We start from the raw sequence: 19,141 nt of genomic DNA, 5'->3' as shown, positions 1-19,141 counted from the left end.
ACACAGACATGGGGAGAACATGCAAAGTCCGCACAGAAAGGACCCTGTCAGCTGCTGGAACCTTTTTGCTGTGAGGCAACAGTGCTAACCACTACTGCCGCCCCAGTTTGTAATCATTACATTGAATTATGTTGAATTGACTTTATCTTTGCACAGAAGTATCATTAAATTACCCTTAGTATTCTCCAAGATAACTCTGACAAGAACTAGAATGTACATAAACATAAAAATAAATAAAATAGCTATTCATTTTAATTACAGATTTGTAAACAGAAACAATACCTCCTTAAGCACCACTGAAAGACTGTAATTAAATTTCTACAGCTTATAATCTTGTTGTAACAGGTATGTGCATTATCTACTTGTTGCTTTTGTTTTGTGCAAGTGTGTGCAAGTTGAGTAATGACCCCTAAGGCCTTTTTAAGTTTCATTGTCATTTTACTTTCCTTGAAGCACTCACGGTGGTGTAGTGTTTCGCACTGTCGTCTCACAACAAGAAGGTTCTGGGTTCGAGCCCAGTGGCCAACTGGGGCCTTTCTGTGTGGAGTTTACATGTTCTCCCCGCGTCTGCGTGGGTTTCCCCCGGGTGCTCTGGTTTACCCCACAGTCCAAAGACATGCAGGTTAGGCTAACTGGTGGCTCTAAATTGACCGTGAGTGTGAATGGCTGTTTGTCTCTATGTGTCAGCCCTGTGATGATTTGGTGACTTGTCCAGGGTGTACCCTGCCTCTCGTCCATAGTCAGCTGGGATAGGCTCCAGCTTGCCTGCGACCCTGCACAGAATAAGTGGTTACGGATGATGGATGGATGGATGAAGCACTCATTAATATAATTTAAATTTTAAAGTTTATTATACCGTTATTGCACTTATAGCATAGTATTTAGTAATACTATGAAATATTCAGTAACTACTCATGGGGAAAGTACAAACCCCATTTCCGGAAAAGTTGGGATATTTTCCAAAATGTAATAAAAATAAAAATCTGTTATTTGTTAATTCAAGTGAACCTTTATTTAACTGACAAAAGTACAAAGAAAATATTTTCAATAGTTGTACTGACCAACTTAATTATTTATTGTAAATATAAACAAAGTGAGAATTTGATGCCTGCAACACACTCAAAAAAAGTTGGGACAGAGGCATTATTACCACTGTATTACATCACCATTCCTTTTAATAACACTTTTTAATCACACAGGAACTGAGGATACTAATTGTTGTAGTTTTCCAAATGGAATTTTTGCCCATTCTTGCTTGATACAAGATGTCAGCTGCTCAACAGTCCGTAGTCGCTGTTGTCTGATTCTCCTCTCCATGATGCTGTCATGATCCGCCCCGGACTTCCACTCCGGAGATTTATTATCTCCCAGCTCAGCGCAATCCAGATCCGGGACGGGACTTCCATCTTGCCGACATTCACTTCCTGGTCTGCTCTGCTGTGTATAAATAGGCCGTTCTCAGAAGGGGACTTTGCCAGAACGTCTTGTCTGTTTCTCACGTCGTCTCTGTGCCATTTTGCTTCCTGGATTTTTGCTCTCTGTTTTTGCCTATTCTTTGCCACAGTTTTTGCATTCTCATCTTGCCATTTTTTCATATTTTTGTGCTACGTTTTTTGTTTACAGTTTTTTTTTGTCTGGACTATTTTTGCTATTTTTGTTCGTTTATTCTCTTGGACTTTAATTAAATCTTTTTTTTTATTCATTGGCTTTTCTGGTTTGTGTTTCTGCTTTTGGATCCTACTCACCACATCTCGTCACCCATAACAGTACGTTCTGGCCAACATGGATCCAGCGGAACTGAACCATCTGAGAATGGCTATGCAGCAACAAGGAGCCCTCCTCAGGACCCACCAACAGGAACTCAGGCAGATCAACCAGAACCTGGCCACCCTGTCCGACTCACTCAACCTCCTAACCACACAACTCCAGCACTCCCAAGCCGTGCCTACCCCTGCTCAGCCGTCTCTTTCTTCACGTCCCGCCACCACCGCTCTCCACAAACCAAGACTCCCTTCACCTCAGCCCTACAGTGGAGAACCAGGTACCTGCAGATCTTTTTTTGTCCTTTTTTTGTCACAGTGCTCGCTGATCTTGGAGCTTCAACCTCTGGCTTTCCCCACAGAATGCTCCCGAGTAGCCTATACCATCATGCTCCTCACTGGCAAGGCCAGGGAATGGAGGACGGCGGTCTGGGACGCCAACACGCCCTGTTGTTCCAGCTTCAAGGAATTTTCTGAGGAAATGAGGTGAACATTCGAATGTTCTCTGTCCGGCCGAGAGGCGGCAAGAGAGCTTGTGGAGCTGTGGCAGGGGTCTTGATCTACCTCGGATTATGCCATCGAGTTCCGGACGTTGGCAGTGTCATGCGGTTGGAACAAGAGTGCCCTGGTCGACGTGTTCCTACATGGCTTATCCGACGCCATCAAGGATGAACTCGTCTCGCGGGAACTGCCATCGGACCTCTCCAGCCTGATGGACCTTGCCAATCATATTGACGCACAGGTTCAACAACGGAGGAGAGAGAGGAGCCGCCTCAACCTCTCTCCACCACCTGCCTTGTCCGTTGAACCCGTGCAGGTAGATCGGGTACTGGTGTCAGCAGAAGAACGACTGCGCTGATGGAGCACGGGGGCTTGCTTCTACTGCGGTCAGCAGGGACACATCTGCTGAGCCTGCCCATTAAAAGGACGAGCCCACCAGTGAATCGAGGCGCCCTGGTGAGCAATGCTCGGAACCAGTCCCCTGCCAACTGACCATTGCTCCCCGTTATCATTACTCTCAACAACCGGCATCACCATCTTCAGGCACTCGTCGACTCAGGGGCGGACAGGAACCTGATCTGCTCTGCCACCGCCAAGGATCTTGGAATCCCGTTACTCGCCCTCGAGGTCCCTCTCACCGTCCTGACACTCAATGGCACTGGCTTGACCACCATCACTCACCTCACCACCCCGCTCACCATAAGGATTTCAGGTAATCACTCTGAAACTATACAACTTCACATCATGAACAACCCTCATGTTCCCGTTATTCTTGGATTACCCTGGTTGATGCAGCACAACCCCCACTTAAACTGGACTGACCACACCATCTTAGGCTGGAGTCCTTCCTGCCTGGCCTCCTGCCTGAACTCTGCTCTGCCTCCTGCCAAACCACCTCTGCCCTCAGCCAGCGAGTTTCCCAACCTTTCTCATGTGCCTCCGGAGTATCTGGACCTCAAGCCTGTCTTCAGTAAGACCCGAGCAGTGTCCCTTCCCCCTCATAGGCCTTATGACTGTGGTACTGACCTCCTGCCAGGGGCGCAGATACGTTTTTTGAACTGGGGGGGACAAAAAACTGGGGGGGACAAAGCTGCCAGCAAACCAACCCCAACCCCAATATGCCTGTCAAACTTGTTGTTGGTAACCATAGCAACCAAGCTCGAGCTCGCAACCTGTGCAGTCTGCGCAGCTCAACCAACCGAATATCAGTCTTTGTTTTGTTTTATGTGAGTTGTTGCAACTATGTATATACTGCTGTGCACCTCAATAAACCGAATGGTAATTAGTCTTTTGATTTTTCCGTGAGGTTTGCCTTATGCAAAGAAAGACAGCATAGACGTTTTTTCCTCCCTATAAGTGGGGGGGGGGGACCGAACGGGGTGAATTTAAATCTGGGTGGGACGAATCCCACCCATCCTCCCCTCTATCTGCGCCCGTGCCTCCTGCCAGGGACAGTGCCACCCAAGGGACGTCTCTACTCTCTTTCCCCCGCCGAGAGACAGACCATGGAGAAATACATCACTGAGTCTCTGGCAGCTGGGATTATCCGCCCTTCCTCCTCCCCGGCAGGGGCGGGATTCTTCTTCATGGAGAAGAAAGACAAGTCACTCTGCCCCTGCATTGACTATCGAGGTCTCAACGCCATCACAGTCAAAAACTGCTACCCACTACCGCTTATGACTACAGCCTTCGAACTACTCCAGGGAGCCAAGGTGTTCACTAAACTTGACTTGCACAACACCTATCACCTAGTTAGGATCAGGGAAGGGGACGAGTGGAAGACGGCCTTCAGCACCACCACAGGCCACTATGAGTACCTCGTAGTCCCTTTCGGCCTGACTAACGCACCGGCAGTATTCCAGGCATTGGTTAATGATGTCTTGAGGGACTTTCTTAACACCTTTGTCTTTGTTTACCTGGACAATATCTTGATTTTCTTTCACTCCCTGGAGGAACATCGGGATCACGTTCGGCAGGTTCTTCAACGCCTGCTGGAGAATAAGCTGTTCGTTAAGGCAGAGAAGAGCAAGTTCCACCAAAGCTCTGTCTCATTCCTGAGGTTCATCATTTCACCAGCCAAGATCCAGATGGGCCCCCTCAAGCTGGAGGCAATCGCTGACTGGCCCACCCCATCTTCGAGACGAGAGCTCCAGCACTTCCTGGGGTTCGCCAACTTTTACAGGCGTTTCATCTGCAACTTCAGCATGGTGGCCAGACCTCTCTCAGCCCTGACCTCGACCAAGACCAAATTCAAGTGGGGGGAGGAAGCAGATAAAGCCTTTTCCAGTCTCAAGCACAGGTTTATCACAGCACCCATTCTCACCATACCCAATTCTACCAAGCAGTTTATCATCGAGGTCGACGCCTCCGAGTCAGGGGTCGGAGCCATCCTATCCCAGAGGGCCAACGACAGCAAAGTCCACCCATGCTCCTTCTTCTCCCGCCGGCTATCCCCAGCCAAACAAAACTACGACATCGGCGACCATGAACTACTGGCTGTGAAACTAGCCTTGGAGGAGTGGAGGCACTGGCTGGAGGGGTCTGACCTCCCGTTCCTAGTCTGGACTGACCATAAAAACCTGGAGTATCTCAAGTCTGCCAAACGTCTCAACTCCTGTCAAGCTCGTTGGTCTCTCTTCTTCTCCTGATTCAACTTCACGCTCTCCTACCACCCAGGCTCCAAGAACAGCAAACCCAATGCCCTGTCCAGGATGTTCTCCTCCCACCAAGAGGAGTCCAAGCCACCCGAGACTATCCTTCCTCCACGCTGCCTGGTGGGAGCCGCTATTCTAGAGATTGAGATGCTCATGGAGAAGGCCCTGGAGCAGGACCCCGGTGAAGGTAACCCCAACAATATTCCTCGTAACCATCTGTTTGTTCCCTGTCATGTGCAAACTCAGGTGCTGCAGTGGGGTCACAGTTCCAAGTTGGCCTGTCATCTGGGAGCCGCCCAAACCCTGTCTCTCATCCAGCAGTGCTTTTGGTGGCCATCCATCAAGGAGGATGTCCAGGAGTTCGTGGCAGCCTGCAACACATGCTCCTGGAACAACACACCCAATCGACCCCCTGCCGGCCTACTAAGACCCCTTCCTACTCCGCATTGACCTTGGTCTCACATCGCCCTGGACTTCATCACAGGACTCCCCAGTTCAGGTGGCAATACATGCGTCCTCATTGTCATTGACCGTTTTTCTAAGACCGTCCATTTCATTCCTCTGCCCAAGCTCCCCTCAGCCAAAGAAACTGCAGAACTACTCGTCCACCACATTTTCTGCCTACATGGTCTGCCTACCAACATTTGTTTCTGACCGGGGTCCTCAGTTCACTGCACAGTTCTGGAGAGCCTTCTGCAAACTCATCGGGGCCACCTGTAGTCTCTCCTCAGGCTTCCACCCACAGACCAACGGCCAGGCAGAATGGGCCAACCAGGCTTTGGAGGTTGCACTCAGGTGCATGGCATCCAGGGATGCCAGTTCTTGGAGCAAGTACTTTCCTTGGATTGAATACGCACATAACACTCTCCCTTCCTCTGCCACAGGTCTCTCTCCATTCCAGTGCTCACTAGGGTACCAACCACCACTGTTCCCCAGCCAGGAGGAGGAGATCGCCATACCATCAGCCCAGGCCTTTATACACTGCTGCAGGAGGACGTGGGCATTGGCCCGGAGAAGACTCATTTGCTCCGCACTCGCATCCAAGAAGCAGGCCAACAAACATTGCTCCAAGGCACCCACCTACCGAGTGGGTCAACGAGTTATGCTCTCCACACACCACCTGCCACTTAGGGCCGTCTCTCGCAAGCTGGCACCCAGGTTCCTTGGACCCTTCCTCATCAAGAAGGTAATCAACCCATTTCTGTTAGACTGGCATTACCACTCACCATGCGACGTGTTCACCCTACCTTTCATGTATCACAGCTTAAACCTCTGGTTTCCAGTCCTTTGTTCTCACCCTCCAAACCCCCTCCTCCTCCCAGGCTCATCGATGGTGGCGAGGCCTACATGGTCAAGAAACTGCTGAAGGTGTGGCGGCGAGGCAGAGGTCTCCAGTACCTGGTGGACTGGGAGGGTTATGGTCCCGAGGAGAGAAGTTGGGTCCCTGCCAGGTTCATACTGGACCCAACACTTATCACGGAGTTCCACCAGCAACACCCTGATGCTCTTCCTGAAGCGCCTGGAGGCGCTCGTTGGGGGGGGGGGGGGGGGGGGGTACTGTCATAGTCCACCCCGGACTTCCACTCCGGAGATTTATTATCTCCCAACTCAGCGCAATCCGGATCCAGGACGGGACTTCCATCTTGCCAGCATTCACTTCCTGGTCTGCTCTGCTGTGTATAAATAGGCCGTTCTCAGAAGGGGACTTTGTCAGAACGTCTTGTCTGTTTCTCACGTCGTCTCTGTGCCATTTTGCTTCCTGGATTTTTGCTCTCTGTTTTTGCCTATTCTTTGCCACAGTTTTTGCACTCTCGTCTTGCCATTTTTTCATGTTTTTGTGCTATGTTTTTTGTTTACAGTTTTTTTTTGTCTGGACTATTTTTGCTATTTTTGTTAATTTATTCTCTTGGACTTTAAATCTTTTTTTTATTCATTGGATTTTTCTGGTTTGTGTTTTTGCTTTTGGATCCTACTCACCACATCTCATTACCCATAACAGTACGTTCTGGCCAACATGGATCCAGCGGAACTGAACCATCTGAGAACCATCTTGTCACCCATAACAGATGCACCACACATTCTCAGTGGGAGTCAGATCTGGACTGGCAGCAGGCCAGTCAAGCACACGCACTCTGTGTCTACAAAGTCACACTGTTGCAGCCTGTGTCGAACAAATAAGGGCTGACATTGTCTTGCTGAAATAAGCATGGACTTCCCAGGAAGAGATGTTGCCTTGATGAATATGTCTTTCTAAAATCCAAATATATCAATGGTACCTTCACACACATGCAAGTCACCCATGCACTGATGCACCCCATACCATCACAGATGCTGGCTTTTGCACCTTTCTCAGATAACAAACTGGATGGTCGTGTTCACCTTTGGCATGGAGAACTTGAAATCTGGTTTTCCTGAAAGCAAGCTGAAATGTGGAATATTATATTAACAGAATTTAGCAGATGCTCTTATCCAGGGCAATGGTGTACAACATACTTCAGGAGCAGTTGGGGGTTAGACGCCTTGCTCAAGCCATTCCTGCTGGTCCAGGGAATCAAACCAGCAACCTTTTGGTCCTAAAACTGCTTCTCTAACCATTAAGCCATGGCTTCCTACAGTTTTAACTCTTTACCCCTTAAAGCAGTTGCTACAGCCACCCTTGTATATGTATATACTGTTCACCCTTAGAACATATGTACAAGGAAAAAAGTCTAAAGACAAGGTTTTGTTCATATCAGTTTTCTCCTTCATTATGTTGAAACAATCATGACATATCATACATTTTTGAAAAGAGGGCATGACACAGAATACAAAAATCACTCATAAAGTTATGTTTCAACATTCACCAACTCATAGGTAGTGTCTGAAAGGTGAGTAATACCTGTGTGAAAACCAATCTTCACATTTTACATGAAGAATTCATGTCAAGTGGTGTACAATAAATGATTACTGCAACTTTCAATCAGAAAGCTTGTTTCACTCTACGTATGTAGAGGCAAATTCAGAGTCATCAAATGTCGTCATTATGGGATATACATGCTGGCGTCATATGTCGTCATTAAGAGGTAAAAAGTTACAGTTTCAGGTTGCATTTCTGGATGCAACAGCAAACTGTGTGAAGTGACTATGGTTTTCCGAAATACTCCTGAGTCCATGTGGCTATGTTTGTCACATTAGCATGACAGTTTCTCAGGCAGTGCTGCCTGAGGGCTTGAAGGTCATTCAACTGTGGTTTCCCACCTTGCCCTTTATGCACTGTCTCCGAATTCCCTGAATCTTTTCTCAATATTATGTCCTGCACATTTTGAAAGACCTAAATTCTCTGTAACCTTGCATTGAGAAATGTTCTTTTTGAATTGACTAACAATTCTCTCACGAATTTTGGCACAGAGGCCTGAGCCACAGCCCATCCTTGCTTGCAAAGACTGAGCCTTTGGTACATTCTCCTTTGATACCCAATCATGATCCCCTCACCTGTTACCTTAACCTGCTTATTGTGGAATCTTCCAAAATGGTGTTATTTGAATATCCTATAAACTTTTCAGTCTTATTTTGCCTCTGTCCCAACTTTTTTGCGTGTGTTGTAGGCATCAAATTCTAACTTCATTATATTTACAAAATGCAATTAAGTTGGTCAGTAAAACTAGTGAAAATCTTTTCTTTGAACTTTTGTCAGTTAAATAAAGGTTCACGTGAATTAACAAATGACAGATTTTTGTTTTTATTGCATTTTGGAAAATATGGCAACTTTTCTGGAAATGCAGTTTGTATGAAGTGATGAAAATATAAATCTGGACTTGCTGATCGGTCCTGGGAATTGTCAGAATGCAGGCACTTACGGATGCAGGTGCAGGGGAGAGCAGGTGAAGCAAACTGGAAACAAGGCCAAATTGGAGGACCAGAATCGTAGTCAGAGTAACAGGCAGGGGTCGGTCGATTGGCAAACAGAGCAGCGTAGATGAGGAGAGAAGATGAGGTCGAAAAGAACTTAAACAAAGTCGAGATATCAAGAAGACAGGCAGAAAGTAAATGGCTTGGTACGACAGGAGAGAAACACTGAACGATACTTCGCAACTGGAGTGAGTAAGAAAGGGGTTTAAGTCATGGAGCTAATTGACGAGGAAATGAGAGGCATGTGTAATTAATATGCAGGAGACAGGGGGTGCTGAGATTCTTGGGAATTGTAGTTTAGAGTGGCCATGTTTGGAGGCTGTTTCAAGCTGGCACTGTCAACACTGTTACTGACAGGAATATTTGGTTAATTTGATCAGTTGTCATTAATTAAAGTTGTTTAATGATTATACATAGGTTATTATTTGTGCAAACAAAAGTGAATTTTGCTTCGTGGGAATAGGGGGTCGAGTTTAACTTCTGATACATTTTTATCCCCCAGGCATATAATGCGGGGGGATTATAGCTATCGCTCTGTCCGTCTGTAAACATTTTTGTTTCTGGAGCATAACTCAAAAACTATTAGGAATTTTTTTCACGAAACCTGACAGTGATATTAAGTGACTAGAGGAGTTGTGCCTTTTGACATTTTGGGATTCCTGTCATTTTTATTTTTTCTGAAATGGCAACCAATTCAGCTTAGGAAACTTTGGAGTGGGGTTTCATGTGGGGGCCGGGGGATACGTCATCTCCTGATGACTCTTGTTTTTATTATACTAATTTACTGGACTTTTAGGCATTATTAGACTTTATAGAATATAATAATTTCAATTTATTTGATTTGTTAGATTCTATGGTTAGTCATACAGAACTGTTTACCAAATGACAAGAAATTATGCTTTCCATGATAAATTTTTACAAAGATTTTTTCTTTCTTTTTGCATTCACTTATGTTGGAAGTCTGTGTTCAAACTGCGGGGATTTTTCCCCCTTATTTTGCATCATATTGCTCTCATGTTGTTGCAGAATTAACATTCTTGCAATATTTCTTGCCTTGTTCCCAACTATCAAATATGTTGAAATCCTTTTGATGTAATCTTGTCAGAGCATTAGGGAATTGTATTTTTGAAGTTCAAACTAAGTCGTAGGGGTTGTATGATTACAGTGTAATTATTAATGAATGTTCCATTAGGTTTACATTTTGTCCTTTTGAAACTAGGGAGACAGTTTGAACCAAATAAAAATGTTTTTGTCACTAACTGCTTACAAAATGTTTTAAACTCCTCTTGTAACTTCATAACTTCCTCAAAGCAACTGCCATTACACAATACCATCTGCAGCCCAGAAACGCACCACTGCGTACACGAGCATCAACACACTGCTGAGAACATGCGCACGCACACACGCACACACACACACACACAAAAAAAAAAAACTGTAACATCATTACAGTACCCATACTCACATATACACAAGGTCACTTTTGATGTTGTGTGTGTGTTGTTGTCTAATGGCAGCTCTATTACATATACAGTGGTGCTTGAAAGTTTGTGAACCCTTTAGAATGTTCTATATTTCTGCATAAATATGACCTAAAACATCATCAGATTTTCACACAAGTCCTAAAAGTAAATAAAGAGAACCCAGTTAAACAAATGAGACAAAAATATTATACTTGGTCATTTATTTATTGAGGAAAACGATCCAATATTACATATCTATGGGTGGAAAAAGTATGTGAACCTCTAGGATTAGCAGTTAAAATTAGAAGGTGAAATTAGAGTCAGGTGTTTTCAATCAATGGGATGACAATCAGGTGTGAGTGGGCGCCCTGTTTTATTTAAAGAACAGGGACCTATCAAAGTCTGATCTTCACAACACATGTTTGTGGAAGTGTATCATGGCACAAACAAAGGAGATTTCTGAGGACCTCAGAAAAAGCGTTGTTGATGCTCATCAGGCTGGAAAAGGTTACAAAACCATCTCTAAAGAGTTTGGACTCCACCAATCCACAGTCAGACAGATTGTGTACAAATGGAGGAACTTCAAGACCATTATTACCCTCCCCAGGAGTGGTCGACCAACAAAGAGCACTCCAAGAGCAAGGCGTGTAATAGTCGGCGAGGTCACGAAGGACCCCACCGTAACTTCTAAGCAACTGAAGGCCTCTCTCATATTGGCTAATGTTAATGTTCATGAGTCCACCATCAGGTGAACACTGAGCAACAATGGTGTGCATGGCAGGGTTGCAAGGAGAAAGCCACTGCTCTCCAAAAAGAACATTGCTGCTCGTCTGCAGTTTGCTAAGGATCACGTGGACAAGCCAGAAGGCTATTGGAAAAATGTTTTGTGGACGGATGAGACCAAAATAGAATTTTCTGGTTTAAATGAGAAGCGTTATGTTTGGAGAAAGGAAAACACTGCATTCCAGCATAAGAACCTTATCCCATCTGTGAAACATGGTGGTGGTAGTATCATGGTTTGGGCCTGTTTTGCTGCATCTGAGCCAGGATGGCTTGCCATCATTGATGGAACAATGAATTCTGAATTATGCCAGCGAATTATAAAGGAAAATGTCAGGACATCTGTCCATGAACTGAATCTCAAGAGAAGGTGGGTCATGCAGCAAGACAACGACCCTAAGCACACAAGTCGTTCTACCAAAGAATGGTTAAAGAAGAATAAAGTTAATGTTTTGGAATGGCCAAGTCAAAGTCCTGACCTTAATCCAATCGAAATGTTGTGGAAGGACCTGAAGCGAGCAGTTCATGTGAGGAAATCCACCAACATCCCAGAGTTGAAGCTGTTCTGTACGGAGGAATGGGCTAAAATTCCTCCAAGCCAGTGTGCAGGACTGATCAACAGTGACCGGAAACATTTAGTTGCAGTTATTGCTGCACAAGAGGGTCACACCAGCTACTGAAAGCAAAGGTTCACATACTTTTCCCACTCACAGATATGTAATACTGGATCATTTTCCTCAATAAATAAATGACCAAGTATAATATTTTTGTCTCATTTGTTTAACTGGGTTCTCTTCATTTACTTTTTGGACTTGTGTGAAAATCTGATGATGTTTTAGGTCATATTTATGCAGAAATATAGAAAATTCTAAAGGGTTCACAAACTTTCAAGCACCACTCTAGTAAGCAGTTTAGCGCTTGGTCGAGTTGTTCAGGTTTGGTATGATGGAGGACATCTGAATCAGAATTGTTTTTATTTGTAAGAAGAATATCCATCTATAAAATGTCTCTCTCCCTCCCTGTCTACAGTATTACTTAATTGTTCCCCCAGCCCTGCCTGTAACTCTGACAAATCCTCACTATATAATCATCACATCTGTATCCTGCCTGTAACGGGTCTTTCTGTCTTTCTGTCTCTTTTCCATTTCATGCATCAACACTTTTAGTACATTGTATAGTACGTAATACAGTACAGTAAAGTGTAATAGACACAATACCTTATAGCAATTAACTAGACTGTGCAATGCTATTATTATTAGGATTACTTTATGGTAACTATGTTTTTTCCTTCCATAATTTTCCTGTGGTATTTCATGGTATAGCTGATTTTTTTTATAAATATTTGCTCTATTTTTCTGCTCCCTTTCATTTTTCCTTTTTTCCCCTCTGCCCATTTGCTTTCCCAATTTCCTCCCCCTGTTCCTCTTCCTGACCTTTACAACATTTACTTCTGCAGTTTTATAACCTTCCATAACCTACGGTATTACTTAACAGACACTTTAAAGTGTGATAAGCAGTCAGATCACAGATCATATTTGGTTACTTTTTAAACTCAAAATACCTAACCAGGATATTGTCATTATACCCAAGTTTCTCCACTCCAACCTTATTGCTATTATGTTTGCCATATTTATAGATTGAAAACTGTTGCCGAGGGCGAAACCGTAACATCTACAGTAGTGCTTGAAAGTTTGTGAACCCTTTAGAATTTTCTATATTTCTGCATAAATATGACCTAAAACATCAACAGATTTTCACACAAGTCCTAAAAGTAGATAAAGAGAACCCAGTTAAACAAATGAGACAAAAATATTATACTTGGTCATTTATTTATTGAGGAAAATGATCCAATATTACATATCCGTGAGTGGCAAAAGTATGTGAACCTCTAGGATTAGCAGTTAATTTGAAGGTGAAATTAGAGTCAGGTGTTTTCAATCAACAGGATGACAATCAGGTGTGAGTGGGCACCCTGTTTTATTTAAAGAACAGGGATCTATCAAAGTCTGATCTTCACAACACATGTTTGTGGAAGTGTATCATGGCACGAACAAAGGAGATTTCTGAGGACCTCAGAAAAAGTGTTGTTGATGCTCATCAGGCTGGAAAAGGTTACAAAACCATCTCTAAAGAGTTTGGACTCCAGCAATCCACAATCAGACAGATTGTGCACAAATGGAGGAAATTCAAGACCATTGTTACCCTCCCCCAGGAGTGGTCGACCAACAAAGATCACTCCAAGAGCAAGGCGTGTAATAGTCGGTGAGGTCACAAAGGACCCCAGGGTAACTTCTAAGCAACTGAAGGCCTCTCTCACATTGGCTAATGTTAATGTTCATGAGTCCACCATCAGGAGAACACTGAACAACAATGGTGTGCATGGCAGGGTTGCAAGGAGAAAGCCACTGCTCTCCAAAAAGAACATTGCTGCTCGTCTGCAGTTTGCTAAAGATCATGTGGACAAGCCAGAAGGCTATTCGAAAAATGTTCTGTGGACGGATGAGACCAAAATAGAACTTTTTGGTTTAAATAAGAAGTGTTATGCTTGGAGAAAGGAAAACACTGCATTCCAGCACAAGAACCTTATCCCATCTGTGAAACATGGTGGTGGTAGTATCATGGTTTGGGCCTGTTTTGCTGCATCTGGGCCAGGACGGCTTGCCATCATTGATGGAACAATGAATTCTGAATTATACCAGCGAATTATAAAGGAAAATGTCAGGACATCTGTCCATGAACTGAATCTCAAGAGAAGGTGGGTCATGCAGCAAGACAACGACTCTAAGCACACAAGTCGTTCTACCAAAGAGTGATCAAAGAAGAATAAAGTTAATGTTTTGGAATGGCCAAGTCAAAGTCCTGACCTTAATCCAATCGAAATGTTGTGGAAGGACCTGAAGCGAGCAGTTCATGTGAGGAAACCCACCAACATCCCAGAGGTGAAGCTGTTCTGTACGGAGGAATGGGCTAAAATTCCTCCAAGCCGGTGTGCAGGACTGATCAACACTTACCGGAAACATTTAGTTGCAGTTATTGCTGCACAAGGAGGTCACACCAGATACTGAAAGCAAATGTTCACATACTTTTGCCACTCACAGATATGTAATATTGGATCATTTTCCTCAATAAATAAATGACCAAGTATAATATTTTTGTCTCATTTGTTTAACTGGGTTTGTCTTTATCTACTTTTAGGACTTGTGTGAAAATCTGATGATGTTTTAGGTCATATTTATGCAGAAATATAGAAAATTCTAAAGGGTTCACAAATTTCAAGCACCACTGTAATAGACAATCACACGATCAGGGACGCCCTTTCTCGAGGACACCCCACTGTAGGTGAAGTGAACGTAGGTTTTGCTTTGTCTCTTAAAGTAACCACATGCATGGTTTACAGGATACCAACATTGTTTCAGACCTTCTTATCTCCCCTCTCCCAAATATCCTGTTTCTTCGAGCTGCGTCGGCCAGAACCAATAGAAAGCTCTTCCTGCTATTGGTTGACTTCACTTCCAGCGTTAACACAATCTCATCCGCTCCAAACACTGCTCAGTGGAACCTCAACTTAACACACTCATCGCCAGAAAAAAAACCTCACACATACATATTGCAACTGAAATTTCTTTTTTTTTTTAAAATACAGGACTATATAGTCCTGTGCTACAATGGCGAGCACTATCAAGGTAAGTTTTGAAATTACGTGACTTAAAAAAATCAGATTTTTAAAATCGCTTTTGTTGTTCAAAGAACAGATTTGAGCAGGAGGGGGTAACACCCTTTTTGCCATGGCACTGCAACAAGATTTCCTTTTTGCTGCTTTGTAAATTTCCTTTTTCCTATTCTGACTGTCTGCAGCGTATACTGACAAAAGAGCAACAACCACGGTGTATACTGAAAATTCATCTACAGATGGGTCAACACGAAAAAAAAAAGCAAACGTAATTTCTCTGTTAAATTTTGGAAGTGAAGATTTTCCATCCTTAAGGTGGAATATTGAATATATGAATAAACAAAGGACAAAATAGACTCCGGGCAGAAACGTCGAACATTTGGGATATTTGACTTGTGCTTTAACACTCTCTTTATGTCACTTGAAATTGATTTTAAACCAAAGTTGCTTTTAGGTGAAATTAAGATTGCGTGTTTAGCTGTATGGTGTTAGCCATCGAAGGAATGTATTACAGGATTTTTTTTTAAATGTCATCTTGGAATTCAGTAGTGTTAAATTTACTATATGCAAATGATTACTAGATTGAATAGAGGCTTTATAAGTACCTTATAGTTTATTCCTATTTTACCTGAATTACTTTATAATACTTCACTTAAACACTGTATCGATAGATCCAAAACATTTGTATGAACTCCATGATGTTTTAAAATGTCAATAAAGAACTGTCCTTTAATACACGCCTCATACTTATGGATAACTGCACATCCAATAAGACAAATACACGCATTGGACATTTTACTCCAAATCTAATTCTTATATTTACTGTGCTGAAATCAACCCAAGCTTTTAAGAGCGTTTACAAATTGTTGAAGATGATATCTGAACGCATTCATGTTAACGATCATTTAAACACTGACTGAGCTTGTTGTAATTCAGGATGCAATCACAAACACATATACTGCAAAAATTGCTCCGAAAATTTTAATTTTATGACATCCTTGAATAATTATCAGATCATTTTATTACGGTGCACTCGATATGTATGTCCAGATTCTTATAAGTTAATTACCTGCATTATATCTACATGCTTAAGTTTAAGCAGTCGCCATAGAAACAGGTTACAAATTTGTGTAGCATGAAAGCAATAGCATTTCTTCATATTATATTATTTAACGTACTAATTGAATGTAACTTAGGAATAATTTAGGAATTTGATGCAATGTTTTTTGTCGTTATCAACCCCAAATTACTGTCCCCAATGCTATGTACTTACTGCTCAACATATTGTGTTACCACATAGTCAGGTTGTGTACCTAAAATTGACTGCACAGTAGCTGGAGTCTTGCACACTGTATTCACTTTATCACCCATAGTAATGCACCTATGTGACATAGGGTGTTGTTTTTTTTTCCTTCTGTTGAGGCAAATATGAGCCCCAAATTTGGGGAAAGTCATTAGATACCTAGTTAATTACAGAAGATGCAGAATCAATTACACTTTTGTTGGTACAGATCTGTAATTATTCATTCGTTACCTTTAGCAAGTACAGAAATATTTGCACCTCCATATTGTTCTAAATACTTCATTTAATACATAACACATGATACCTCCTAATGACAGTCAAGTGATAGTGTATATTCGTGGATATATTTATGTAGTGTATATTCGTGGATATATTTATGTTTTGTAGCAGCAGAGTATGAAGAAGAACTGTTTGTAGAGTGGAGAGCATGTATAATGTTTTGGACTCAACTAATTGTTTAGGCAGAACTGAGTATGTACGGTGTTCTCTATGTATATCTTACGCAAATACTTTTTTGGTAAACTCATCAGGAGTCTTTGCTTACTGCCCCGCTGCATCACTCATAACAGTCTCTACACCAGATAGTCTGCGTTTAGATACAGGTTATCACATGAGAAGATCATCAGTATCTCTTCCTCAGCTCTTTCTTAATACATTAGATAATGTGACATGTTTACGTGTTTAGTGGGAGCTCAAGCCAAAATGGTAATCCTTTGGCTCAGTTTTGTTGTAAATATTATTCCTGTTAGTCTGCAGTGAATGAGAGCTTGATCATATTCATAAAGTAATCCACTATATCCACTCATCCTTTTAAGGATTGAGGAATTGTTTGGGATTTCAGAATTTCTTAGAAATAAATTATGAACGCATATGTATAATATGGACGCGATTGTTTTATTGGGAAATACACCACTCGTATTTTTCATACGAGTTACATCTGGGACATGGAGAACCAAAACCATGGCATAAATCTTATGTTAAAAAATATAAAAATATATATTACTCGTGAGGAAATCGATGAATTGTTTTGATAAATTTGGGCACTTTTTGTTGGTGAATTTGTCAGTATAATAAAAAGAAAATCAGACATTGGCTTGAAGATATGAAGTTTATCTTCTTGTGTTGAAAAACTCACGTTTTTTACATGAAATACTTCATGGATCTGAGTGACATATTTAAATAATATTGGCTGGCTTTTTCTCGTGGTATATCAGATATATTCCATTCAGCTAGCATGATATTGAACGAGTTGAAGACAAGTAGCTGAATGGAAAATATCTGATAGACCACGAAACAAAGCCAGCCAATATTATTATTATTATTATTATTATTATTATTATTATTATTATTATTATTATTATACATGCACACACTCTTCATATCAGCATTCTCGAAGGCCAATGCTAGCTTACCTGCGACTTGATGCGGTTAGCGTGGCAGTCCAGTTAGCATCCAGCTGGCATAGCAGCAGTAGCGTTAGCGAACTGTTACCCCTTTTCCACCAAATCAGTTCCAGGGCTGGTTCGGGGCCAGGGCTGGTGCTGGTTCACAACTCGTTCAACTTGCGAGCCAGCTGAGAACCAGTTTGCTTTTCCATAGCTCGCGGTGCTAAGCGGAGCCACGTCATTACGTCGCTGTATACGTCATTACGTCGCTGTATACGTCAGTTACGTTGCTGTATACGTCAGTTACGTCGCTACGTTTACATAAACCTTGGCGCGAATATCGAAGCAAAAACAACACGGAAGAAGCAGCAGCGGCAACAGCAACAATAATAATGGATGACTTCGCGTTTGTACAGCTGCTGCTTCTCGTCACTTAAAAATGGTGATCTTTCGCGGTCTTGTTATTGTTGTTGGTCTTAACAACTCCGCCCCCCCGCTGACGTAAGCAGTTCTTTCCTCTGGCCCAGCAGAGAGTTGGTGCTAGCCTGGAACCAGTTTTTCTGGCCCCAGAGCCAGTTCTTTGTCAGTGGAAACAGAAAACCCGGTTCCAAACTAAGCACTGGCCCCGAACCAGCCCTGGAACTGCTTTGGTGGAAAAGGGGCATCAGTGTTGTTAGCACGGCAGTCCATTTACCTTCCAGCCGGTGTAGTGTTGGCAAAGGCCAATGCTAGCACAGTCAAGCTGAATATTATTATTATTTTCCCTGTGTAATTTACTTAGTTACTTTTAAAATCAGCATCAACAACTACACACAATGGAGCGATCTGGCAGCCAAAATTCTCTCAAAATCTTCCGCTTTTAATGAAGCAAACCTCCATGGCCATGTTTGTTTACGAACTGTCACAGTCATTCGCTGGCGCAGAAGTTTTACATCTCCGATGTGTCTCTTTTCCAGTTTTTCGATGTCCGTTGGTATGTTTTTCTCTTGTAAATATGTGTGAAGAATATATAATGAAGTTCTGGTAGCCTTTTGGGTGTTCAGCGCATCTTCGGTTTCAGTTTTCAGTTTATTTATTTAGTGCTTAATTATAGCAAAGCTAATCCTCGCAGTAGCACTGGATTAGCCTTGTCTTCTCTCTTTCCCAGTGGACAAAGAAATGATCCTGCTCATGCGCAGCAGAAAAGTTTTGTCATTGGATCTTCACATGAACTCTGACATGTTGACGTCGTGTTGTCTTGACAACGTGCAATATTGTAACAATACTGCACACTCATTCTCCATTGGGGAGAGTGGCGTAATACATGGAGGATAAACGAGATGATAACAATATTGCATGCCATCAATAAACCAACTAGAAGGGAATAGAATACATGTTTTTATTCCATGGAAAAAGTGGCTGTATGTATAATAATTCCCAATATTTAACTCCGATGACATCATTCCCAATGTTTTCCGGTTAACTTGACGCACGTTGTGAAAATGGCAAACTGGTTCAAAATGAAAATTCTTTTGATTAAGTTGCGGGGTTTTTTTTTGGATGTGTCCATATAATATAAAGAACATTACAGAGTGGTGCGAAGATATGAAGTTTATCTGCTTGTGTTGAAAAGTATTTTCACTCATTCATATCACTCACTCGTGAATATATTCACTGCTCGAAGATAAACTTCATATCTTTGCACACCTGTGTAATATCCTCTCTCTCTCTCTCTCTCTCTCTCTCTCTATATATATA

General features: G+C 42.6%; 1 protein-coding gene across 6 annotated transcripts in view; it reads left to right on the top strand.

The window, feature by feature from the left end:
- The window catches only part of erg (ETS transcription factor ERG), a 129,093-nt gene that overhangs the window by 58,007 nt on the left and 51,945 nt on the right, over positions 1–19,141 (top strand). The window contains exon 1 of one of the 6 annotated variants that reach the window (XM_060908743.1): positions 14,580–14,729. The exons of the other annotated variants lie outside the window; for them this stretch is intronic. Within the exon in view, the coding sequence (XP_060764726.1) occupies positions 14,712–14,729 (18 nt within the window). The 5' untranslated portion in view covers positions 14,580–14,711. Of the gene's footprint in view, positions 1–14,579; positions 14,730–19,141 lie in introns of those variants that run through there. 6 annotated transcript variants of the gene reach the window in all.

Source organism: Neoarius graeffei, chromosome 25 (genome assembly GCF_027579695.1).
Source record: "Neoarius graeffei isolate fNeoGra1 chromosome 25, fNeoGra1.pri, whole genome shotgun sequence".
Taxonomy (NCBI): Eukaryota; Metazoa; Chordata; class Actinopteri; order Siluriformes; family Ariidae; genus Neoarius; species Neoarius graeffei.
This window is presented reverse-complemented; position numbering and strand designations above follow the sequence as displayed.